The sequence below is a fragment of the Sminthopsis crassicaudata genome, chromosome 2 (assembly GCF_048593235.1).
Source record: "Sminthopsis crassicaudata isolate SCR6 chromosome 2, ASM4859323v1, whole genome shotgun sequence".
NCBI classification, from domain to species: domain Eukaryota; kingdom Metazoa; phylum Chordata; class Mammalia; order Dasyuromorphia; family Dasyuridae; genus Sminthopsis; species Sminthopsis crassicaudata.
This window is the reverse complement of record NC_133618.1, coordinates 166421700-166448304: the sequence shown is the minus strand read 5'-3', so window position 1 is coordinate 166448304 and position 26605 is coordinate 166421700. Positions and strand designations below refer to the sequence as shown.

The 26605-nt window shown below is 32.3% G+C and overlaps 1 protein-coding gene across 11 annotated transcripts in view; it reads right to left on the bottom strand.

The window, feature by feature from the left end:
* Window positions 1–26605, bottom strand: part of TASP1 (taspase 1) — a 249334-nt gene that overhangs the window by 27016 nt on the left and 195713 nt on the right. For 10 of the 11 annotated variants that reach the window (XM_074287839.1, XM_074287843.1, XM_074287845.1 and 7 more), the window contains 2 exons: window positions 11858–11968; window positions 1933–2006 (listed from right to left, as the gene is read on the bottom strand). In XM_074287839.1, the coding sequence (XP_074143940.1) occupies window positions 1933–2006; window positions 11858–11968 (185 nt within the window). Of the gene's footprint in view, window positions 1–1932; window positions 2007–11857; window positions 11969–22643; window positions 23167–26605 lie in introns of those variants that run through there. The other variant, XM_074287849.1, reaches the window with a different exon arrangement.

Here is a 26605-nt window from a genome sequence, read left to right as displayed (position 1 = left end):
TATGAGCAAAACATCTTTGGGCATGATGTTGCACTGTTAGCTCTCTTTACTAGCCAGATTTCATGTTAAATATTAAAGAGTCTTCTCTAGGCCACCACCAGCTGGGAATAACAAGAACACTTCCTCACAAGGGACTTTATAAGTATTACTGTACACAACACCATTGGCTTTAATGCTGCATTCAATGCCATAAATTTTTGCTTGTCTAAATCTTATTTCTAGTCTGGACACAACATAAGGAATGATAGAAACTTCAATATTCTACTGAACTCTTAAGTATTTCCTTTAAAGCACTTAGATATATTTTACTAGGGTCATTAAATGAAAAAATAAGTTTTTCAAAATGACTTTAATGGTTTTTAAGTTGGAGAAAAAACAGGGCTGAAAAATTATAATTTGTTTTAGTTGACTTCAAGAAAGCACTATTGATCTATTAAATTACATATTCCTTGAAGACAAACTTGTATTTGCCACAGTATCTATAGCCCACTACTTGAATAAAAGCTATGACTTTTAAATATTAAAGATCTTAACTTGTGTGTAACACTCAAAGCACTAGGAAGCCAAGATGGCTATCCTATTATAGTATATGTTATTAATGTAAATAATTAATTTAAAAATCTTTTCATATGAATTATAATTTCTTTATCCCCAATTTCTAAGTTCAAATCTTATAACTGATCACTAGAGAACTTAGATTTCCATTTATCAGGAAACAAATTAATTTTTAGTTCATCTACCAAAAAACTAACTACTAATTAGAATATGGACTCTGGAGAGGATAAAACAAAAGAGTGCGGTTCTCAATTTTTTTTTTTTCTATAAATATACTGACTCTTTCAGGTAAGTCTACAATCAGAACAGAACTTAGACTTCTATATGCTGTCTGACCTTTCTAGCTAATCATAAAAATATAGAGCTAAATAATATTTTCTAATCATGAGTGACCAGTTCATGATGTCTTTGGGTACTTACTAACAACAATTTTATTTGATCAGAATTTACTTTCTGAGCCTGCTTGTCCAAACAATTTCAAAATATAAGAAAGGATATAAAAATTAAAAAAAAAATCCTAACTGATCACTTCATAGATTCTTAAAGTGTTGCCATAAACAAGAATATCACACAACACAACCAATTATATCTCCAATGTCTACAGACGCAAAGAAACATGGGGAAATTAAGAAGAAATGATAAGGAGTGAAATAATCATAACAAAAAGAATATGTACAGAAAGCTAAGGATTTTTTAAATAAAAATATCATTAAAAGGTGAATTTTAAATAACTGAAAAATTAAATAAATAGAAATAAAAGAAAAAAGATAATGAAATGTCTTTCATCATAGTACAGCAAGAGGAGACGATGCAGACTATATATACTGTCAGATAGAATCTCTGCATTAAGCATTTTTACTGATTTTTTTGTCACAAGGAAATATTAAATATGGAACAGTGAGTGGGAAATAACTATGAGGTTTTTATAGATATCTACAGATATACATGTATATATATTAAGCAAAATCATGTTTTTAAAGTCACCTAATACAAATATTTCCAATATAAAGTTTAAAGGTTTTTTATGAAAAAAAAAAAAAAAAAAAGAGTCTTAAGCATTTAACAAATCCCATTTGCTTTGAAATTTCCTTTTGAAAGGAAAAAAAAAACAAAACATGATATCAAAAAAGTAGCACTGTCTTATCTATGCTTAAATGAGCATCTATTAAGTGTGGCTTTGGCAAAATAGAGGCAAGCCTGTAAACTTCCCTTAGGTGGTTTTTTTAATATCTCATTCATCACTATTCTTCCATAGTTCTATTTCCTAAGTACTGCCAAAGGGAAGCACAGAAGGAATGTACTTGAATCAAGTCAACTTGTCATAACATTTTAATGGTTCTAGATTTTGCAGGTTACAAAACAATTTCAACAGCTTACCTTGGCTTTACCGTCCTGGGCTGACATATATCCCACACACATGCTCTCAGTTGTATGACTCCATAGAAACTCCACTATCATAAGAGGAAAAAATACAAATAAATGAATCCATATTAAGCATGGAAAATAAAACTTTGCATTTTAATAGAAGAGTTAAAGATAACATTTCCATAATTATTAATATTCAATGTTTTCCATTCCCTCGTTGGTTTGAATAAAACTATGCATAAATGTCAAGAATGATTTAATACTTACAGCTATGTAATACTATTTATTATGTAATAAAAATTGAATTTCTTCCTTGTCAAAATTTATGATTATTACATATAAGAAATAAAAGCTCTTCTGTTTAGAACCTATAAGTATACAGTGAATGTAATGTTCTATAATATAGTTTCTTTTAAAAATAATTTTCTGAGTATAGCAACTAACCAAAGTGTATTTTTTCCAAGGTATACCAAACAAGTCTTTAAAGAAAATGTCTCTACACCTGTCTTTTTTAAAATGTCAGAAGTCTATGATGGTCAAAACTCATTACTCAATAATGAAGCCTATGAATACTTGGCCATCAGTTTGTTTACATCTATAAGCCAATTAAGCCTAAGACAAGTATTTGAATTCAGACACAACTTTAGGATCAGTGATCCTAAGATTTTGAAGCTTTTGCCAGACATCTGTGGAAGAAAAAAAAAAAAAAAAACAGGAGGGGGGGGGAAAGAGTTCTCTTTAGTAATATAACTTATTCCCTCATAATTAATTAATCACCCAATCTGCCAATATGCTCAGCAGATTCTCAACTGAAGGGTATAAGAAATCTCCCATCACGCAACTTAAGCAAGCACATTTTTACAGATGGTTTTTCTTCTATACACAAAGTCTGGGATACTCAATCTTCTAAGAGTCATTGGATTCAACAAGTCTTGCTGAATTTCCCTCTCCATCATGACAATGCAATTATATTTGCATAGAAAACTGAAATTTCTTCAAATCCATTTTCATCCTTGTCCCCAAGTAAAGGATGATAATCATGAATAAGTAAACTTTTAAAAATTTAAAAGGGAGTAAAATAAGAAAAAAATTTTTGCTTTGTTCAAAATCCCTAAGGCTCTATAAAATAGCAAGCCACCTTAATAATTTAAAATGCAAGTCAATTTGCAAAAATTGAAGTTACTTAAAGTCTTCAAGAACTACTTTTATACCACAAGACAAATTATACATGTAAAAAGAATATTTCTTTTAGTAGTGAGTACTTCATTATAATAATCTTCACAAAATATAGTAATACTCAATTATTCAACATGAGGAAGAAAAGTGGCCAACTTAAAAGTCTGAATTATGAAATATTTTTTGAAGAAAACAGAATTTTATTACTTTTTAGAATAAAGTGAACAAGTTGCCTTTAAGTAGAAATCTTTCAAAAATTTTCTTTAATAAGAGAATAATCAGCATATTACATTACAGTTTTTATTTATAGATGTATGCTTCACAGGTGCCTGAACAAATCTTGTGTTATTCCAAGTATTTTTAACCCTACCTCTCCATACTATTGCACAATTAATTTGTATTATGAGAAATAATTTTGCTCAGCAAAGGTAAATTTCTAACCAGACCATGTTCAAATGATCACAAATAACTGAATTAACATAATCAAATTTTACAAGTTTAATAAATTCATATATTTTCTTGCCCTTAGAATCAATGTATTTTCATGCTAAATTTTTTTCATATCTGGCAAATGCTAATTCCCAAGTTCTATGTAAAACCTTAGAAAACACATTAGATTTTTTGAAAATGGCTTTGGGTTATCATTTAGAATGGTGACAAACCAAAATGATTTACAGCCAGAATGAAAGTCTTCACCTGGAAAATTTGCATTTAGACAAATCTTTTTTACCTAGAAAAGTAGGAAATAATAACATTTAGGGCATTTTTTAAAAAGCTGAATAAAATACTATTACTGGTTAAATTCTTTTGAATGTAAAAGTTACATCAAATGTTATATTTACACTAAATTCTAATTTTCAGTTACTTGAGCCAATTTTTTTTATTCAAAAACTAGGTGGTGCTCTGGATAGAGGAATAGAACTGGAGTCAGAAAACCCCAAGTTCAAATTTGACTTCTGAGACTTACTATCTGTATGACTACAAAAATGCCAACTTCTGTCTCAGTTTCTTCATGTGTAAAATGAGGATAATAATAGTGCTTACTTCCCAGTGCTGTGAAGATCAAATGAGCTAATAACTGTAAATTGTTTACAATGCTGTCTGGCACTTGTAAAATTGTGTTTTAGTAGTAGTAGTAGTAGTAATAGTAGTAGTAGGATAACAATAATACAGCTTCTTGTTTGAATCTCAATAATAAGTAAAACTCAGAATTTTAATTTAAATAACAAGATTATTTTTAAAAGACAAAAATTGCTCAATATATTTAATATTCATTTATGTAAAAATGAAAAATATGAACTCTGATATATATATATATACACATACATATATATATATATAAATTCATCCACAAATTGACATTAAAATGGCTCATGTCAGATGACTATGATATGAGGAAAGGAGAAGCAGTGCCAATATATGTTTACAGTGACAGAAACAGTGTTACACAGAGATGTGTAGAACATGTGTTCTACCAAGATGACAAGCTAACGGGTACTGGGAGGAAAATTAGAATGATTTGTACATAATGTTACAGACCAGTCTCTTTGCAAAATTGTTAAAATTACATTAACTGCTTTCAGACTACTGTATTAATTCCTCAGGGTATACCTCCTGAGAGGGGTTCTACTTAAGATATACTGACAACATACTATATATGATAGCCCTCAATTCAAACTTTGGAGTTTGCCTTTTAGTGGCATTTAAGTTGGAACTTCCTCATCTTATGTGCTAGTTAACACATTGCTTTCTTCTTACAGCTCTCATCTAAGCAAAGAATTTCCCAATCAGTCATCTTAAATTAAGATCAAGCCAGCAAAATTTCCTTACCAGGACTGCAGTGAAGTTTTCTGCATGTAAATAGATTCTATAGTCTAGCCAGATAGAGAAAACTTCTTACCCTGGTTGATTTTTTTTTTTTAAATTGCCCTCCAATTGTTAACAGTCCTCAGAATTGAGTCCCTTGATCATTTAAATGCTTGCTGCTTGGCCTTACACCCAGAACTTCTTGCAAGGAAAATGGGAATATAAGATGAGAATCTACTTACAAAAGGATGTTGTCCAACCAACCACAGGCTCTTAAGCCTGTGGGTTATCAAAATACTCTATGCTGTTTAACATAGTATTTAAATTATTGTTTATTTAATTAAAATAATTAAATTTATTAATTTTAAAAATTATGAATGAAAAAATATTCATTTTTAAATCTTCCTCAAAGTTTTTTCAGAACTATTGAATGACTGACCCTTGTTCATTTAACCTCTGTCCACCTCATTTTATTCATCTATAAAGTAATTACCTTTTAGGATTGATGTGAGGATCAAATTAGATAAGCCCTTTGCAAACCTTAAAGCACTATATAAATGCTAGAATTATTATTATTAATATAACCGTAAAGTACTCAATAAAAACCCATAACAATGCTATCTTTTCTGTCACTTCTTTTATATTAATATATTGCCATAGAATTCACATAAAATTCAATTGCTAATTCAATTTGATTCCATAAACTTGTATGCACTGGAGATAAAAAAATTAATTAATTAATTAAATTTAAAAAAAAAAAAAAAAAAAAAAGGAAATAAGCTCCTTCCTTTAAGAAGCATACTTACATTTGATTCAGTGGACATAAATGCAATTACAATTATAATAAGAATGCAAATACAGTTGGAAGGGGAGAAAATGGGGGAGACAAGAGGAGGAATAGGTGGGAAGTTGGATGAGGAAGGGAGATGTGGGAATTATGAAGGCTTTACTTAGAGGTAAACCATGACTTGGGAAGTAAAATGTGATAAAGAAATAACTTGGGATGGGAAACACAGTAAAGATGAACAAAGAATAATGCTGGTCAAATAATTCCTTACATCATATTTTATAGTCACAAAAATCTTGTGTGGCAGGCAAAACAATTATTGATGACAAAGTTGAGGTTCATACAAAGGGCTTACCCATAGTTCCATACTTAATAAATGACAGAATTAAGACTACAACCTAGCTCCTAGCTCTTCTGAGCACATATATCCAGGATATACAACATGTATCATAAAAGACTACCCAAATTTTCATTTCATTGTACTGAAAAATACTTGAAATGGTAAACTGTTGAAGGGGTTGAGGGCTGGATTTTTTTTAAGATAAAGAAACTGTCATTGTGACAGGATTTATTACAAGTGGATTTTATTAATCTGCCAAACAATTTACTGAGCACCTATAACACAAGAGTGATCTATAGCATCTTTTGACATATGAAAAATTAGCTCTCTAATTTTTTGAAATATCTTCTTATTTTAGAAAATTGCCCTAATTGTTAGTTATATATAAACTCAAAGTTCTTATATTTCAGAGACCAAGAAAGAATGGGTTCTGGAGCTGAGACTTTGTAGGGATTAATTCTAAGTTGAATGACTGCAGCCGGGGTAATGCATGAAGTGACTACTTGCAAATAAGTATTAAAATTTTAAATGTAGACTAGGAAAAATGAAACAACTTTTTAAAAAAAGCCAAATACTATGAACACAAAGAGAAAGTACTAGAACTCAGGTAACTCAAATGCTAAAAGTTCAAATACTATATCTATAATTAATTCACTTTACAAATTTCATCTTCTAATATTTTTAAATAGAGAAAAGTCAGTCTTACAGAAATATACTGTCAATTTTAGTAATTAGGGGGGCAGCTAGGTGGCACAGTGGATAGAGCACCAGCCTTGAATTCAGGAGGACCCGAGTTCAAATGTGTTCTCAGACACTTAACACTTCCTAGCTGTGTGACCCTGGGCAAGTCACTTAACCCCAGCCTCAAGGGGGAAAAAAAAAAAAAATTAGTAATTAGAAAGTATTAGGTTTTTCCCCTCAAGAGTATTTTCTCCCAAATACATGCAAAGATAGTTTTCAAAATTCATTTTTGTAAGACTTTGTGTTCCAAATTTTTCTCCCTCTCTCCCTTACCTCCCTTCTCCCCAAGATAGCAAACAATCTGATGTAGATTTAATATGTACAATTCTTTTAAACTTATTTCCATATTTGTCATGTTATGCAAGAAAAGTCAAACCAAAAGAGAAAACAAACACGAGAAAAAAAAATCCAGCCAAACAAAAACGGTGAAAATACTAAGCTTTGATCCATACTCAGTCTTTATAGTTTTTCCTGTTTATGGATGGCATTTTCCTTCTCAAGTCTATCATCACATAATCTAGGTGTTACTATGTACAATACTCTCTTTCTTCTGTTCACTTCACTCAGTATCAGTTTATGCAAGTCATTTCAGGCTTTTATGAAATCACCTGCTCTTCAATTCTTATAGAATATATATATATATATATATATATATGTATATATAAACAATCATAACTCACAACTCATTAAGCCATTCCCCAACTGATGGGCAACCTTCTCAATTTCCAGCTCCTTGCAACTATAAAAATAGCTAGAGAATATTTTTGCACATGTAGGTGCTTTCCCAACCTTAAGATCTTTTGCAATAGAGACACAAAGTTGTTTTAATTTGCATTTCTCTAATCAATAGTGATTTAGAGCATTTTTTTCATGTGACTAGAAATGACTTTAATTTCTTCATTTGAAAATCGTCTTCATATCCTTTGGCCATTTATCAATTGGGAAATGACTTATATTGTTATAAATTTGAATCAATTCTCTATATATTTTAGAAGAAAGTATTGTTGAAACTAAATAGCAGACACTGTCCCTGCCCCACATCACTAGGTCTCTCCTACCTAACAGGTATCTTTAATTCCATTTGAAAAACAGACTTCTTATTTACTTCAGAATAAACCTGCTTTCATTGCAAAAAGACTAAAAATCTGGTTGACTTTTTTTGAAAAGTCACATTCTGAGAAGGTTTCTGTGTTTTCAATTTAAAAAAAAAAATTAAATGGCCAAATTTTAATGTAGTATAAATGCAGAGTGAATCGCCTAGTCACAACTGCTTAAAAATAGAGTGTACTATGTAATGGAAATAAGTGATATTGCCGGGTGCCACAAGAATATATCTCCTTTGAAGTGCATGTGTTTATAAATGCTCGCCAAATTTTTAATGCCAGTAAAACCAAAAGGCGGTTTGGAATTTTTACTTACAGTAAAATGACCTTTTATCTTTTTAATGTTCCAGGAAGCATCAACTCAACCTAACATTTTTTTTTTTAAACCACAGCATGCTTTGGTAACAGCAAAAAAATTAATCATAAGAACAATTTTTCCTCTTCTGAAAAAGGGGGAAAGAACCCGCTAGTATGAAATTTCAATGGGAAATGCAGAGTTTATCATATTAAAAATGATAAAGGAAATTAGTATTTTTCAAGTCATATAAAGAAGTAAAAAATTAACATCTATTACTATATTATAATATGATATTAAAATATGATATTAACATCCCTAATTAATTTAAGGAACATCTATTGACCTCCCTGCTAAGAAAGGAAATTAATTAAAGCTTAATTAACTAAATATAATAAAATATCATCATATGAATTTATTAAAAATACATAATCCTGTTTAGATGGAAGAGCTTAAGATCTTTTTTTTTTTTCTTTTAAGTAGGGCTTCCATGCTAACTTAAAAATGGTTGTTGTTTTTTTAATCTACACTTTGCATCAGTAAACATATCAATCCCTACTTTTATATCCCTGGCTTCTAAATAACAATAATGTTGTCTTTGTAGAAGGCCTACTGCCAAAGATTCATTGCATTTCCAATGTAAATCCTATATTCTTATATCCCTAATGCTTGTACATTCTCAGCTTTTGTTTTTCCTAGCTGTCAACAATCCATAGAAAACCATGCAGCCTGTTGTTTCTCATCATGCTGTCTCTCCCAACTGGACTGATCCAAACACAGAGCGCCTATTCACTTCAAAAGGAGCTGATTCCATGCTCAGATCAGTTCTACAGGGCAAGTGAATAAGACAAGAAATGGGGCTATGTTGGGAGATTAGGAATTTATCCCATATAATTATATTTGCATGAACTTTAATTAAAGGTATCTAATCACAAGCTTAAAATAAGAGAGAACTCATTTTCTTCACTGGAAAGCTCTGTGTGCTTTTGTTTACATATTTATTAACCATGTTATGCACATCAGCATCAATAAATCCCATCTGTAAGACCCTGGAAAACATATGTAAGATATATAGGGCACTTCAGCAGGTAAAAATTCATTGTTTTTCTCTTAAAAGCTGAGAGGAAATGAATTCTTTTCAGCTGTTTCATTCCAAGGGCACGCAATTATTTTGTTTTAAAATAGTGATTCTCCATTCATACTTGCCAGCTTTTCACTACGGTGATATTGTCTATTTATGAGATCATTTGCAAGTGCCTGTCTTTTACTCTCCTTTTCAGCTGCTTGTGAACTTTCTTACCTCCCACCTCCCCATCACATGGATCATTACCAACATTCAACTTCCAGAATGTTTCTTTTTTTAAAAAGGATAGAAGAATAGCATACCAAGTTCTGAAGTAAGCATGTAAAAAAAAAATTCTATATAGTCAAAATTATCTTTCAAAACCATTAAATCAGCCATTTTACTGTGCAATATCTTTATATACATTTTAAGTGAAAAAGTTAGGATCTCTTTAAAAGAAAGTACTCTGTATCAGAGAAGAAATGGTTTTTAGGGAAATAGAATGCAAATTTTATTTTTCATTATATCCAACAAAGCCAGGAAAAGAGATAGGAACCAAGTTTTCTACTCAAGGGAAAATAAAAACAGGTGAAGACAGCTGTCAGGAAAAAAATCTTAGAATAACTAGTATTTATTAATTGATAGAAAGGGAAGTGCCATCCTAAAAGTATATGAGTACATATGAGCAGTCCCCATACTTTGTTCTTGATTTTGTCTAATGTCAGTTGGGTAACATACTTTCTGATCTTTTCCATGTGTAAAGTATTTAATAATGGTTTCCTGAGAAGTTTGTCAAAAAGTAATAGAAAATTGCCCAAGCTGCTTTTAAGGAGGAAATTCTACTTGATCTACAATTTTCAGAAGTACAGGTGATTACAGAAAGTGTTGAAATTAAAAAGCATTTTATTTTATTTAAAAAAGTATTTTATTCTATGCATTAAGTACAAAGGTTATATAAGAGTTTTAAATGCCTCCAAGAGCAAGAAGGTTATAGTAGAAAAAACACTAAAGTCAAAGTTGTGTTCTCTGGGGGCTACTCCAATGCTCTGGGGGGTTCTCCAATGCTTATTAGCTGTGTGGTAATGAACAAGTCACATCTGTAAGCATTGGTTTCTTCATCTTAAAATCAGTATCTATTAGGGGATTCAGGCAAAGCAAGAAAAGCAGCATGATATAGTAAGGGGAAAAACCCAATGATTTTTGCGCATAGGCCTTGAATTCCAATCCATTCTGCTGCTCATTAGCTATGTGATATTGGACAAATCTTTTTCCCTCCTGGGTATCAGTTTCTTAATCTACAAAATGAGGAAATCAAATTAGATACCCATAAGATTGTTTATGGTTCTGAATCCCAACTTATGTCGAATATGCCTGCTGACCACCAAGGGACCAGTGAAGTTCCACGAGAAGTCATGAAAACACCCAGCCCGGATTGTCTTTTCTGGCTGTTACTACTAATTATATTGAATAGTCAGAAGACATTGATTTACTGAAAAACTAAAGATGAACAAATGAATTCTCACAATTGCATTTGCTTCAAATATAATTCCAGAATAAATGACTACTATTTTACTTTCTGGCAAGCAACTGAGTGGCACTAGAAAACATTCTAAAGAGGCTAGAAATCATTGTGTTTCTTTATCAAGAGACTTATTCAAACTCCATTTTGGGGGGGGGGGGTATCATTTATTTACCCAACTATTTCCTTTATAATTTATTATAATTGACAATGAACTGAGCACCAAGTACAGTAAGAAAAATTGCTTCCTAGATCTCCAAAATATGTGTTTAATGAAGGATGATCATCTTACATGTAAGTACATTCTACTTATTGGGGAAAAATATTTATGAATTGCTTAAATTCTTATAAAAATTATGTAAATATATTGTGGCATTATTTTTATACTTCTAACAACTGTAAGACAAAAGTAAACGACAAATGTCTAAGAGTTAGGTTAACAGAGTTATTTGGCTTATAGAACAGGGACAGCTAGGTGATTCTCTGAATAAAGAACCAAGCTTGAAATCAGGAAGACTCATCTTCATAAGTTCAAATACAGTCTCAGACATTTACTACTCATGTGACCCTAGGCAAGTCACTTAACCCTACTTGCCCTAGCTCCTCATCTGTAAAATAAGTTGTTGAAGAAATGGTAAACCTCTCCAGTATGTCAAGAAAACCTCAAATAAGGTCACAAAGAATTAGACATGATTGAAACAACACAGCTCTTAGGTTCCAAACCCATTTAGCAACATCAATTCAACTCAATATCAAGAACTTTTATGTGTAAAACACTGTAGTAGTCATAACAGAAGATATATAAATTAATGAATGACAAATCTTGCCTTCTTGGAGCTTATAATTTGTACTCTAAAATATAAATGTTTACTTTCAAATAAAAATGAAAGGGAATTTAAATGTATATATTTAATATATTATCAATATTATTAATTAATTATAATCACATATAAATAATTTCATATATATTTATTTATATTTATATAAAAATATGTATATGATAAACAGAAGTCCTAATTGTAGAATACTACAGAAGAATACTAATTTTCTTTATATAACTTTCATCCTCTCAGCAAATATATAAATAAATAAATATTGTAAACTCACCTAAAAGGGTCTGTTTATCCTGTGAGGAATCAGGTTCTGCAGAACATCTACAAGATCTGAGAACTATCACCCCACCAAGTACACCCTCTTCATTAGCTAGGAAAGGTGAACCTGTAGAAAATTTAAAAGGGGATTATTTTTCAATGGATATTCTTTCCAGTCCTTTCCTCTCCCATTTTTCTTTGATTAATAAGACAGAAACAACAGCCAAAAAGGATACATATTTTCTGATAACTACTGCTTTTTGTTACAAAGTAACCTTGTCTAGATTGCTCAAGCAAACTTGGGCCCACACACTATTTGTCTGGCAATGACAGTATTAGGTTCTGCCAAGAAGACTTAAGTGAGAGGTTGAGTGTGCATTATTGAGTTCAGAATGGAATTGGAAACACCATGAGATTAAAGGACATAAAAACAAATGTATAAAAAAAGCCAGAATGATTCCCTTTGATCAGTTCTTAAGGGTCACTTATTACCCTTTTTGTGATGTCAAAATTATACCACCAAAAACTCTGATTTACTACCTTAAGTTTAATTTTAAACAAATTATTACAAATATTTTTTAAATGTTCCCAATGGCTTGCTTGAATAAGAGAGAAACTGTGTTCCTAATTTTGAGAGCCTGGTAGAAATGGACTCTTTAAGATCTCATACACTGAATCATTGTGATTATCTCAAATGCATTATATTTAAACCCCAAGTTTTTTATTTGTTTGTTGTTGTTGTTTTTGCCAAGCACATCATCTTAGAACTCTTGGCATGGATGATGTGTGAAGCAAATGAAAAAAAAAAAAAAAAACTATAACAGAAAACAGTAATAAAGTTGTATTTTTCACACAATCCAGATTATAATTCAGCAAACCTGCAAATACATTAAAGTAAAAACAAAAAAAAAAAAAAAGTAAAAAATAAAAAGTAAAAATAAAAATACATTAAGTATTAAAAGTATATCATGTACATTTAATCCTTAATTGATGGCAAAGGAGGTGTTGACAATTAGACAACCTACAATTGCTTCAAAGTCATTACTTTGACTGACAATAGTTATTATACTGGAGATGTATGGAAGAGTGAGTAACAGATTTCAGATTAATAGACTGAAAAATCAATTCTTCAATTAAAAATACTGAATAGCTTTTTGTATTTCAAGAATAAAGTAGTTTCATTAAAATAAAAGAAAACCTAGAATAAAATGAATTAAAAGCAAATAAAACTAGCCAATAAGCTTTATCAATTTGTTCACAAAGTTATATAAAAGAATGCACACACAAATGTACACATATATAAACACATAGTGGAGAGAGAGTTAACCTTTTATCAAAAAATTTATGTGATAATCTCTCAGTGCGCTAAGTTGTTTTAAACTCAAATAGAAACAAATCTTTGCAGGCTGCATACTGATTTGGAAAAGTACAAATTAACATTATCTATGTTGTATCGTGTTTTTATTTAGTTTATTAAACATTTCCCAATTACATTTTGATCCAATTTGGGCTGCATTCAGGAATGGGTGCAAGTCTCTACCAGGATATGAGGTAAATTTGACAGCTCTGTGCTAAACCCTGCTTTTTAAACTGTGGTTCATAATCCTATATGGGGTCTCACAACAATATGAAGATTGTTCTGGAGAGCAATCTGGAATTATGCCCAAAAAGTTATCAAAATGTGCATGCCCTTTGACCCAGCAGTGCTACTCCTGGGCTTATATCCCAAGGAAATACTAAAGAAGGGAAAGGGACCTGTATGTGCCAAAATGTTTGTGGCAGCCCTTTTCATAGTGGCTAGAAACTGGAAAATGAATGGATGTCCATCAATTGGAGAATGGTTGGGTAAATTATGGCATATGAATGTTATGGAATATTATTGTTCTGTAAGAAATGACCAACTGGAGGAATACAGAGAGGCTTGGAGAGACTTATATCAACTGATGCTGAATGAAATGAGTAGAACTAGGGGATCATTATACACTTCAACAATGATACTGTATGAGGATGTATTCTGACGGAAGTGGACATCTTCAACATAGAGAAGAGCTAATCCAATTCCAATTGATCAATGATGGACAGAATCAGCTACATCCAGAAAAGGAACACTGGAAAATGAGTGTAAACTGAGAGCATTGGTTTTTTTTGTTTTGTTTTGTTTCTCTTCCCAGATTATTTTTACCTTCCGAATACAATCCTTCCTTTGCAACAACAACAACAACAACAAAATGCGGTTCTGCACGTATATATTAAACCTAGGATATACTATAAGATATTTAATATGTATGGGAATGCTTGCCATCTAGGGGAGGGGATGGAGGGAAGGAAGGGAAAAACTCGGAACAGAAGGAAGTACAAGGGATAATGTTGTTAAAAAAAAAATTTACCTATGCACATGTACTGTCAAAGAAAATGTTATGATTATAAAAATTAATAAAAAAATCTGTGAAAAAAAACCAACAACAACAAAAACAATATGAAGATTGTGAAATATGATTTATTATCAGTAAATGTTTGATTTGTATACCTATTTTATAACTCTATCTTCTTGGGATCATATATAAATTTCTGAGGCCAAGAGGGATTGTAAGTACAAAAAGTTTAAGAAGCCCTACTCTAAACAACATTCCAAAATGGGAATTCTTAAGCCAGAGTCTGTGAATTTATTTTTAAAAAATGTTTTGATAGCAAAACAACTATTTGGTCATGTATACATGTGTTGTATTTAATTTATACTTTATCATATTTAACATGTATTGATCAACCTGCCATCTGGGGGGGGGGGAGGGAAGGAGGGGAAAAATCAGAACAAAAGGTTTGGCAATTGTCAATGTCAAATTTACCCATGCATATATCTGGTAAATAAAAATTACTAAAATATGTTTAAAAAAAGTTTTGATAACCGTATTTTAATATATTTAGTTTTCTTTATAATCCTATTTATTTTACGCATCTAAACCATTATTTTGAGAAGGGGTTCATAGTGTCATCAGATTGCCAAAGGGAACTAAAACAGCTAAGAACAAGTAAGAACTAAGTATCTAAGTTACAGAGAAGGTACCAGCCTGCATACATAAGTTTCCTCACCCTGAAGCTTCTGGTACCAATGATATCACAACTTCAGTTCCTAATTTTATATAAAACACACACACACACACCCCTGATTCAAAACAAACAAGATGAGAACACTGTTCTGTGATCCACATTCAATCCCCACAGTGCTCCCTCTGGATGCAGATGGCTCTTTCTGTCACAAGTCTACCAGAAATGGTCTGAATCACTTCATTGTTGAAAAGAGCCATATTCATCAGAAATTATCATCACATAATTTTGTTTTTGCTGTGTACAATGATCTCTTGGTTCTACTCACTTCATATAAGTCTTTCTGAAATCAACCTGCTGATAGTTTTTACAGAACAATAATAATTCCATAACGTTCATATACCATAACTTATTCAACCATTCCCCAACTGATGGGCATCTACCCAATTTCCAGTTCTTTGCCACTACAAAAAGGGCTGCTACAAACATTTTTTGCACATGTGGGTCCTTTTCCCTTTTTTACATCATTAATCTTTTTTTCAAATTAAATTTTATTTTCAATTCCAAATTGTTTCTTTCCCTCTACTGCTATTCTACCCATTGAGACAAAACCCATTTTAAATACAGATGTATGCAAAACAAATTTCCATATTAGCCATGTTGAAAGAAAGAGAAGACAATACATATATATATATATATATATATATATTAACTCTCTATTGGAAAGTAGATAATACATTTCATAATGAATCGTTTGGTAGTAATTGGTCATTGTATTGATTAAATTTACCAAATCGTTCAAAGTGAATTATCCTTATAGTATTGTTGTTACTATATAAATTATTCCTGCACACTTTATTTTGTATCAGTTCACATAAGGCTTCATAGGTTTTTTGAAGCCATCCCCTCCATCATTTCTTACATTACAAAAGTATCCCATCAAGTCACATAAACTAATTTCTCAAGTCATTTCCCAATAGATAATCATCTCCTTTGCCACCATAGAAAGAGTTGGGATTATATTTTTACATATATGAGTCCTTTTTCTTTGATTTCTTTGGGAGAAAAGATTGAATAAAAGTATTGCTGAATCAAAGAGTAACATGCAGTAATAGCTCATTAGGTCATAGTTAAAAATTGTTTTCCAAATTGGCTAAATTCACAGCTCAGATTATAGTGCTTTCATATACCTGTTTTCCCAAAGTATGTCCCCTCCCCCAATCCCTAGCATTTGCTATTTTTCTTTTTCTATTTTATTCAATCTGCTGGGAGTTGTTTCAATTAGCATTAAGACCATTTTTTCATGTGGTTATTAATATTGACTATTTTTTCATATGGCTATTATATTTCTTCCTCTGCAAACTTCCTAATCACATACATTGAACATTTATTAACTAGGGATGGCTCCTTTTCCTCATAAATTTGACTAGATTCATATATATGAAATGAAAGCTCTATCAAAGAATCTAATTACAAAGATTCCTCCCCAGTTTTCTAATTTATTTCTAATTCTAGCTACATTTTGTGTGTGTATATGTGCAGAACCTTTATAATTTAATGTGATCAAAATTAACCATTTTATCTCCTATGAATTTCTCTATATCTGGTCATGAATTTTTCCCTTATCTAAAGATCTTATAGGTAACTTCATCCATGTCCACTATTTTGTTTATGATGCCATCATTTTTGTCAATATCATGTACTTATTTTGAGCTTATCTAGGTATACAATGTGAGATTTTGTTTTCTACTTAGTTTCTTCCAGACTACAATTTTCCCAAGTTTTTTGTTAAATAGTGAGTTCTTGCCCCCTGTAGCTGGGATTTTGAGATTGATCAAATACTAGGTGCTTATTTGCTTTTGACTAAATCTTATATCACACTTGACAGTTAGTGAAAAATAGATATATGAAGCCTGAATATTAAAGATTATAGCTTTGAAAAATAGAAAACAGTCTTTCTATCTTTTACAACTATGGAGAAATGAATTCTTAATTTAAAAAGGGATAATTACCAAAGGTAAGATGAATTCATTCTGACAATACGAAACTGAAAAAGCTTTTGGTTTAACAGAATGAAGAGATTTAAGATAAAAAGGAAAACAAACTTTTGGTAGGGAGAAACCCTTGTTTTTTAAATTTATTTTTAAATAGAAACAATGAAAAATGTGTTGAAATTTACCTTCTGATAAGGATTTAATATACAAGATATATATATACAACTAACAGAAATACATGAGAACATAACTCATTCCTCAGTCAAGAACTGATCAAAGGATATGAACAAACACTTCTCAGAGAGAATCACAAATTATTTCCAACATGTGAAAATGCTCCAAATCATAAATAATAAAAGAAAGGTACATCTAAATAATTCTAAACTTTCACTTCATACCCAGCATGTAGGCAAAGTTGACAAAAAGATGAGGATGATTAGTGTTGATTGTAGAGGATCAGATATACTAATCAAATGCCACTAGTCTTTGTCCTAGAGATTCCACTCATAGGCATATCTTTAAGGAGGTCAATGACTTCCCCTTAATAACGCCTTCAAAAAAAAATTTTTTTTAAATTGCCTTTATAGAGGCACTTTTTTGAATATCAACAGAACTGGAAACAAAGCAGATTCCCATAGTAAAACAAATGTGATAGATGAATGGAATGGAATATTGCTATGTACTAAAAATGATAAATGTGATGAGCATGGAAAGATTTATATGAACTAATGCAAAGTGAAGTAAGCATGGAAAACAATTTATACAATGACTAAAACTTAAATAGAAAGAGCAACCACAAAACAATTAAAACAGAATATTTCAAAATTATATGGTTTCAAACAAGAGATATGAAAAGCCTACTATCGTATCTGGTATAACAAGGCTAAAACATCTGGAACACTCCAACCACAGTGCAGACAATAAGAGAATTCATGAGTCGTATAAAACAAAATCAAGTCATTATTCTAAGTTGAAGTTAATTCAAGAACTCTCAGGCACTGTGATAAAGAAGGACTCAGCTACACTGTATTCTAAGAATACGTTCATAATAGTTCAATCATCTGCAATCACTTTAGACACAATAATAGTTTAGACTCAGTTTATTTCTCATGACTCTAGATTCAATATTCTATCTATTACAACATCTAGCTGACAATATGGAGAATTGAAGCAAAAAGAGCAAAGGAAGCAACTGCAATTTAAACAACATGGGAATGGGGATGTTGGCAGTTGGAATAAAAAGTAAAGGGAATAGATTTTATAGATATTGTAGATTTCGAATCAGTAGAGTTTCTTAACCAGGGCTGAATCTGAATAAGGCAGAGTAAATAAAGATGACTTCTAATTTGGCTATAAGTCCTATTGATTGGTTTCAACATACTTTGGACCTACCTTCTACTAAAGTCCATTCTCTTATAAATAATCTTTTTTCACTCTATTATTATACAAATAATAAACTGTATGATGTTGAATAAGCCAGGAAACCAGAATTACTTTCCTCTTCTTGGTAAAATGTTTTCTTTGATTTCCAAGAATTTATCAAATAATCTCATTTTTAATCACACATAGAGTCACTATAAAAAGTACTTCACCTTCTTTCCATTATGTTTAATAGTGATTTTTTTTTCATTTTGTGAGATGATTCTTTCCTTATAATGAAAAATTGACAGAAACTTTTGATAATACTACTTTTCTCTTACAAGTATAAACAGATTCTCAATAAAAATTACAATGGACACAGAGGACTGATCCCAGGTAGACTGTAGTCATCATGAAATCTGAAGAAAAGAGAAAAATAATAGTTCCTACTTATCCAAATGTGTAAGAAAAATAATTTATCGTTTAGAAGAATTGCACATGTTTAATCTTTATTGGATTACATGCTGTCTAGAGAAGGGGAGAAATGGAGAGGGAGGGAAAAAAATATAGAACACAAAGTTTTGCAAGGTAAGTGCTGAAAACCATTTTTGCATGTATTTTGAAAAATAAAAAAGCTATTATTTTTAAAAAGTCAATGAAACCTAAAAAATTAAAGAAAAAGAAAGAAGAAAAATAATAAATTAGGGACCTGATTGTGTAAAAATGTTCTACCATTCATCTCCTAGTGCCATGCTACTACAAATCCTTCATCAATTAACTCAAAAACTACTCATGTAAAATGAATAGAGATCAATTATTATACAGAGGCAGCTAGACAGTGAAATGAATAAAGTGGAGGGCCTAGAATCAGGAAGATGAAAAGTTCAAATCCAACTTCAGATAGTTATTAGCTATGTGACCCTGGACAACTCACTTAACCCTGTTTGTCTCAGTTTCCTCATTTATAAAAATGAGCTGGAGAAGGAAATGGCAAACTACTCCAATATTTCTTTCAAGAAAACCCCAAATAGAAACATAAAGAGACAAATAACTGAAACCAGGCATAACTAGGGTCAATCCCTGCCTCTAGCACATAGTGGCACCATGAGTTCCTTCCTTAACTTGTCTTATTCCCCAGGCAATTCTCTAAACCTGCAAACTCACAATGGGTAGCTGATCTGCAATGTTGTAGAAAATTTTCACACTAGAAGCTTTCTCTATAAAAACAAGCAAACCCAGATCTGGATTTTTTTTTTTTTTTAAATTCCAATTAGTTCCAGTGGTTATAATACAAACTATACACACATATACAATGCTGGTATATATTTTTATAGCAACCACACTGACTCTGGAAGAACAGCTTATCTACTCTTTCATTTCCCAACTCACAGGCAAAGAATCGTGCTTCAGTCTAAAAAGATAGAGGAGAAGCAACAAAACTCTTGGGAATTATTAGGCCTATAAACTTCTCTATTAATTTAAATTCTACCTCTATCTATCAAACATTCCTCTTAAATACCCTACCCAAGCTCCCGCCTTTCTAATTACTGTTATCCAGAATTGTGATCTTAATAACAAATCCTTTATCTTTTTGATATCCTCAAAGCCCTCTCTACTTACCCCTAGATTAGGTTTATTCTTTTAATGTCATGAGCAATCCCAGTGAATAGATACCTATACAAGGAAACTTTCCCTCAAGCATTTTTAACTACTTTAACTGAAAGTTAAGTCTTCTACACAATGGCATTCTATGCATCTGTGGACTCACCAGATAGAGTCAGCATATTCTTTTCTTGCTTATTGCTATCACTTGGTCATACTTTGACTACCATTATAAAGGAATTCTTTTTAAACTTCTACAAAATAAATTATTATATATTTTTTTCTATCTTTGTGATGGCCGTCTGGAAATCTCCAGAACACTGTCCCAACTTCCTCGATTATACCTTAATACTGGGATTATAGTCTTTTCCATTTTCCTTTTTTAAAAATCTCAGGATGATATTCAATGACATCACATCCTTCTAATGCCTGTTCCACTGACAATAAGCTTGCTTTCCATTCATATTTTTTCCTTTCCCATTCCTTTCATTTTCTGCTTCTTAGAAGCCAGGTTCCTTCCAGATGACACAGTCTTCATAGTTTTCTTTTGTTGCATGGGCTATACTTTCCCCCATTCCCCTCCAAGTCACTAGTGAGAGGTGGAAGAGTTGCTCTTCATTTTACTTTCAGGTTCATCCTCTATCAACATTATTCAATAATCTCTCCTCCATTGAATTTCACCCAATCCACCCAGTCAATATTCTGGTGGCCTTAGTTACCAGAGGTAAGCTCCAGAGCTTCTTTCTTCAATGAATTCAGTGGCTATTTCATCTTTCTCTCAACTCCTACCCTCATATTAAGAGATTTCAACATGAATACTATTGATATTCCCTCAAAGACCCTTACCTCATAGTTGTACTACTTAACTAATTTATAAATGCCTTATTCTCTTAACTCTTTATAACTTGGCTTCTGTCATAATTCCAAAACTGTTCTGTTCAAAGTTACAAAAGTTACTTACTTAATTACCAAAGTTACTTAATAATCAATCCTCATCTTTTTTGACCTCTCTGTAACCTCTGACCTTATCAATCACCTCTTCTCTTTAATACTCTCTTTTCTTTATGTTTCCATGACATTGATTCACCCCTTACCTATCAGACTTATCCTTCTTAATTTCTCTTACTGGATCCTCATTCAGACTATACCTCTTAAGCATAGATGTCCTCTCTTCTGTACTATTTTACTTGGTGATCTCATCAGCTCCTATGGATTTAATTATCATCTCTATGCTTGATTATCAGATTTATCCAGCCCTAAACTATCCTTCAAACAACAGTCTCCCATCTCCAAATGCCTATTGGACATCTCGAAATAGATATTCCAGAGACATCTTAAACTCAACATCTATAAAACTGAACTCCCAAATCCTCTTTCTTTCTGACTTTCCTATTAATGAATGCTAAAGTAACCCAGGATCAAAATCTTAAATACTATTCTCAACACTTCACTCTCTCTCAACAACCATGTCCAATCTTTTGCCATGATCCACTGATTTCACTTTTGTAACAACATCTGCATATGTTCCTGTCTCTCCTTTGGCATTGCCACCATCCTAAGGCAGATTTTTTCTCATTTCTTAATGCTTGGGTTGCTGCAATCCTGATTGTTCTTCTTGCCACAAGTCTCTTCCCACTCCAACCCATTCATCTGTCAGACTAATCTTCCTAAAGTATAGATCTGACCAAATCCCCTCATCCTATATTTAATAAATTCTTGCAGCTCCTTATCATCTCCAGGGTAAATAGAAAATCCTTTGGCATTCAAAAGTGTGTATAACCTGGATCTCCCCACACCTTTTCAGTCTTCTTATAACATACCCCCATAGTTTGTGTGGCCTCCTTGTTCCTCCTCAAATAAAAAATCTCATTTCCCACATCTAGGCACTTTTCTCTGTTCTATATCTTAAATATTTTGCCTTTCTCATCTCTGCCTCCAGGCTTCCCTGACTTCCTTCAAGTACCACTTAAATCCCAACATTAAAAGGAAACCTTTTCCAATCCCTCATTATTATAGTTCCTTCTCTCTGAGACTATTTTCAATTTGTCCTGCATAAATCTTATTTATATATGGTTATTTTTTATCTTTCCCCATTAAACTATGTGCTTCAAGAGCAGAGACCATTCTTTTGCCTCTCTTTGTATCCCTGGTGCTTGCTTCCTGGCCTACAATGGGTCTTTCATAAATAAATGGAAGCCTGAAGCATAGTAGAAAAGATTCTGGACCTGAATTCAGAGACACTAAAATTCACATCCCAAGTTTGCTGCTTAATGGTTATGAGAACTTGAATGAGTTGTTAAAACTCTCTTATCCTTAATTTTTTCACTGCAAAAAAAAAGATAATAATATCTGGATTGTAGTTGTGAGGATCAAATGACATCATGGATATAAAGCACTCTGTAATCCTTATAGGGTCATAAGCTGATAAAATAATGATCCAAAGCAGGGCAGCAAGGTAGCATCTACATAGAGCACAGAGTACTAGGCCCTATAGTCAGGAAGGCCTGAGTTCAAATATGTCTTCAGACTCTATGTAAGTGATTTCACCTTTTTGCCTCAGTTTCCTCATCTATGAAATGAGGATAATAATAGCACCTACCTTTCCAGATATGTTATAAGGATCATGAGATGATAATTTTAAAAGTTAGTACAGTGCCTAATACATAGCAAACATATTATATAAATGTTGATTTATATACCTACACCTCCCCCCCCATCTTCATGGCTGGAATGGATCTTAGAGGATATATAGTTAAACCTTCCCATTTTACTAATGAGGAAACTGAGATCCAGGGAAATTAAGTGCCTAGCCAAGGTTACAGAGGCGATTAACATGAGTGGTGGAACTTGAGCCTTTCTCAAATCTACCTCAGCCACAGAAAAATAAAACACTGTTGTTCTTGCCATCACTTAAAAGTGTTCCACTTCCATATTCATGAACTCTGAAATCTTTATCTAGTCCTGTGGGAAGAAGCATCTTTAAAAGGTAGCAGCATGAGATAGTGGCTTCAGAGACAGATAGAACTGAGTTCTAGTGTGGTCTAGATATTTGCTGTTTATGTGACTGTACCTTAGATAAATTTCAAAGGCCTTAATGTAGCAAAGAAGTTCCTTATTCTGCAAGTGCAAAGGAGTTTCAAAGGAAGATTCTAATACCAAAAAAATCACGGATCAGGTAATTCCACCAATATATATTGATACAGGTTTACAAAATGCATTCCTTACCAATGTCATGTGAAGAGATGTACAAAGGAGCATAGGCAGTGAGAGTATCATCCCCATAATTTTCAAAGAATGAATGTCAGGCACAAAACACTGAAGGGACTTCCTGGAATCAGACAACCAGGAGAAGCAGAATCAAGACTCACATTCAGGACTTGTGACTCCCAGGAGAGGCCTTATTACTACTAGAGGAAAAGGGAAATTATTTGGCGATAGCTTAGGCAAAAAAAAAAAAAAAAAAAAAAAAAAAAAAAAAAAAAAAAAAAGAACCTGTGAACAACAAGAATCTGTGAACAGAGGTGGAGACACCTCTGAAATTCCATGCTTAGGAAGCCGATAAAAGAATGATAATGTCAATCCTCAAATCTTTAAAAGGCAGCAACTGGAAAGCTTTTTGCCAGATGAAGAAGGAAATCACTGAGAATGAAAGAGAAGAATGAATTTGCAGAATCCTCCCTCCCCTAATTTTCTGATCATGAAGATGATGAATAAGAAGAGTTTGCAGATTATGTTGCTGGTTTGGCAGCAAAGAGGCCTTGCTAAGAGCAGTACTGTGGATTAGTGGTATGCCTGGAAGTAAATGGCAGATGTAAGGAATTAGTGATAGTAGAAATGAGAAAAGATTAGCTGGCAAGTGGGGATATGAAAGCCAGACATGCAAAAGAGCTAGGGAATCACAGTCAGATTATTAGAATTAACTTGTAGATCTTTTAAGTTTGTTTTTGCTTTTAAATTTGGGTCTGAGTGCCATTCATATCTTTCCCTGTTTCTAAAATAAATGTTTTCCTTGAAAATGCTCATTGATTGCCTTGCTTGCTAACAAGTAACTGATTTAAATATTTTTAAAAGTCCACTACATTCAGATGCTTCTAAGAGAACCTTCAGTGGGGCCACAGGAGATGTGGAAATATTACTATTGATTGATCAAGATTGAATTTCAATCTCCTATAATTCTTATGGCAATTAAGGACAGATTAGGTTCACTCTTGGAGGCTCATCCATCATATCTTTATGTCTCTACCTAGAATTTCTTTTGGGAATATTGCTATTTGGTTTGTTTGCCTTATTCCATCTCTAAAAGGGATTCTTTTCCTCTGTTTTTATACTACTAAAAGTAAAGTAAATGAAAATCAAATGCACTCATGAACAAGGGACAAGAATGTCATAAATAACCATAAGTCACCTGAAAAATGTAGAGAGCTGAGAGCTCCACCAATTCTGCCTTGGAGGTTGGGCTAGGGAGAGTAGAGAAAATCACTACTAATTATATGTTTAGATACAAGCTAGGTCTTTGTTTCGATCATTTACCTCTTTGCTTTCCTGGGACAGCTGCCTTAACTCACCTTTAGCGAAGTAGTAAGAAAGTATGAAAGAGAATATAGAAAAGATATCATGATATAACAGTTGCCAGGTGGATGGTAACAATATGGCTAGTTGAGGGTACAAGATGAGCAGGCCCAGGATGTCACTCTAACACTCCTGCTAGGGATTAGCGGCCCTAAGACTTTATTGGATCAAACAATTTACAGACCCTCTCTTCTTTTGCTACAATGTAGCAACTAAAATCAAGGGCTATGCTACTACTGACCGCTATCAGAATCTTACCGAAACAAAGGTAGGCCATTTCCTGTGGAATTCCCTTCCAAGAACCCAAATTCCTGCACACTGCTAGTCCACCAGGACCTTGTTGATCTCTGGAATTCCCTCCCTGTCCTAATCTAATAAGACTCTACTTTGTTAACCTTGTACTGTACAAGATCTATTTTTTTGGCCTGTCATTTCCTACTAAATACAGAAGTGCCAGGTTTCTTTTTTCCTCTTTGTGGGATTTGTTTCCCTGTTTAATTCAATCATGCATTTTTATCGTCTTGTACACATGCCTAAATGACTCAAGTACAGGTATACTCAATATGTCTGATAAATTAAATTAAAAAGAAACAGTAAGCTAACTATGAGGATCTTCTAAGAAACAACCCAATATACAAAATGATTACACAATGTGCCAAGAATTTCAAAATTAAGTTAACATAGTAAAGATATGAGGAAGGAAATAGTAACGAAAACATCATAACCACCAACATTCAAATACTTTATGAGATCTAATCAAGAAAAAAAAAAAAAAAAAAGGAACAGGGGTAACTGAATGGAGCAGATAAAGAGAGCAATTGCAATAATTATTTTATTTTTCAAAGGTTGAGTCATAATGGTAGTAGTGGCAACTCAACCTAAGCAGCTCTAAAAAAAGATGGTGAGAACAGGGGGGGAAATGAAAATGCACATAATACAGAGTGAAACTGGCAATTCAATCACAGCTAAATCTATAATTTGGGCATCCATGACCACATTCAATTTTATGACCATAACCATATAGATGAGAATGTGAGGATAAAATGTAAACACATGAATCTCTAGATTACATGTTATGAAAAATACCTGTTACTCAGGTAAATAAAATGAAAAAAAGAAGGGCAGAATCTGTGTTTGGTGGGGGGACAATGTATGAAGGGTGAGTTGGTCATTCAAAGGGAAATCCTTGGGGCCAAAACCATTTTAAACTATAGCTTTTTGTATTTGGAAAATAATTTTTATTTTACTACTTTAATAAATGGCCACTAACAAATGTATAAAGTCATAAATTTTAACTAAGCTAATACATCTTTTTTTAAAAAGTCTAAAATTCCATCAAGAAAAACAAAAATAAGGGGGCAGCTAGGTGGGGCAGCGGATAGAGCACCAGTCTTGAATTCAGGAGGACCCGAGTTCAAATCTGATCTCAGACACTTAACACTTCCTAGCTGTGTGACTCTAGGCAAGTCACTTAACCCCAGCCTCAGAGGAAAAAAAAAAGAAAAAAGAAAAAGCTATATATAGCTTATCCATGTATTAAATGCTTTTATTTTCTTACTTAGCTACTTCCGTAGCTTAGAGCTACAACTCTACAAATTATATAGTACAAATATTATTCCCATTTTATAGATGAAGTAAAAGGTCCAAGGTTAATTAGCCTGCCCAAAGTAATATAATTATAACTAGCAGACCCAAGAATAGCTGTTCTATAACTTTTGCAAATTTACTGAAATAAATTGATTTTTTTCAAAGAAGAAAATATCATGTTTTCACAATTGTATGAAAAAAATTACAACTGCTCAGGCTATGCATGTACTAAGTTGTGAGCCAGATAATGATTCTTCACTATATATTTTCAGAAATTCATAAAAATCAGGTATATCTTGGAATATAATTATCAAGGTAAAGGGCCTCGTTATCATGGAAATGGGCAAAGATGGTTCTAAAACTTAAGCTCCTTGCTACAGTTCTTAGGGACCAACCTGCATCAGCTTTTTTTTTTCCCCCCAAAGTAAAAACCATTCAATTTCTACTACACATTTTATACAAGAAAACAATTCTCTTATAACCTATAAAAGTCTCTACCAGTAAAAGAAGCCTTTAATATACTATGTAAAGAAGGAAAAGATTAAAGTTATAAAGAGTACCTATCAAAATATTTTCAAAAAGGCAGGAGAAAAAACCAAGCATATTTGAGG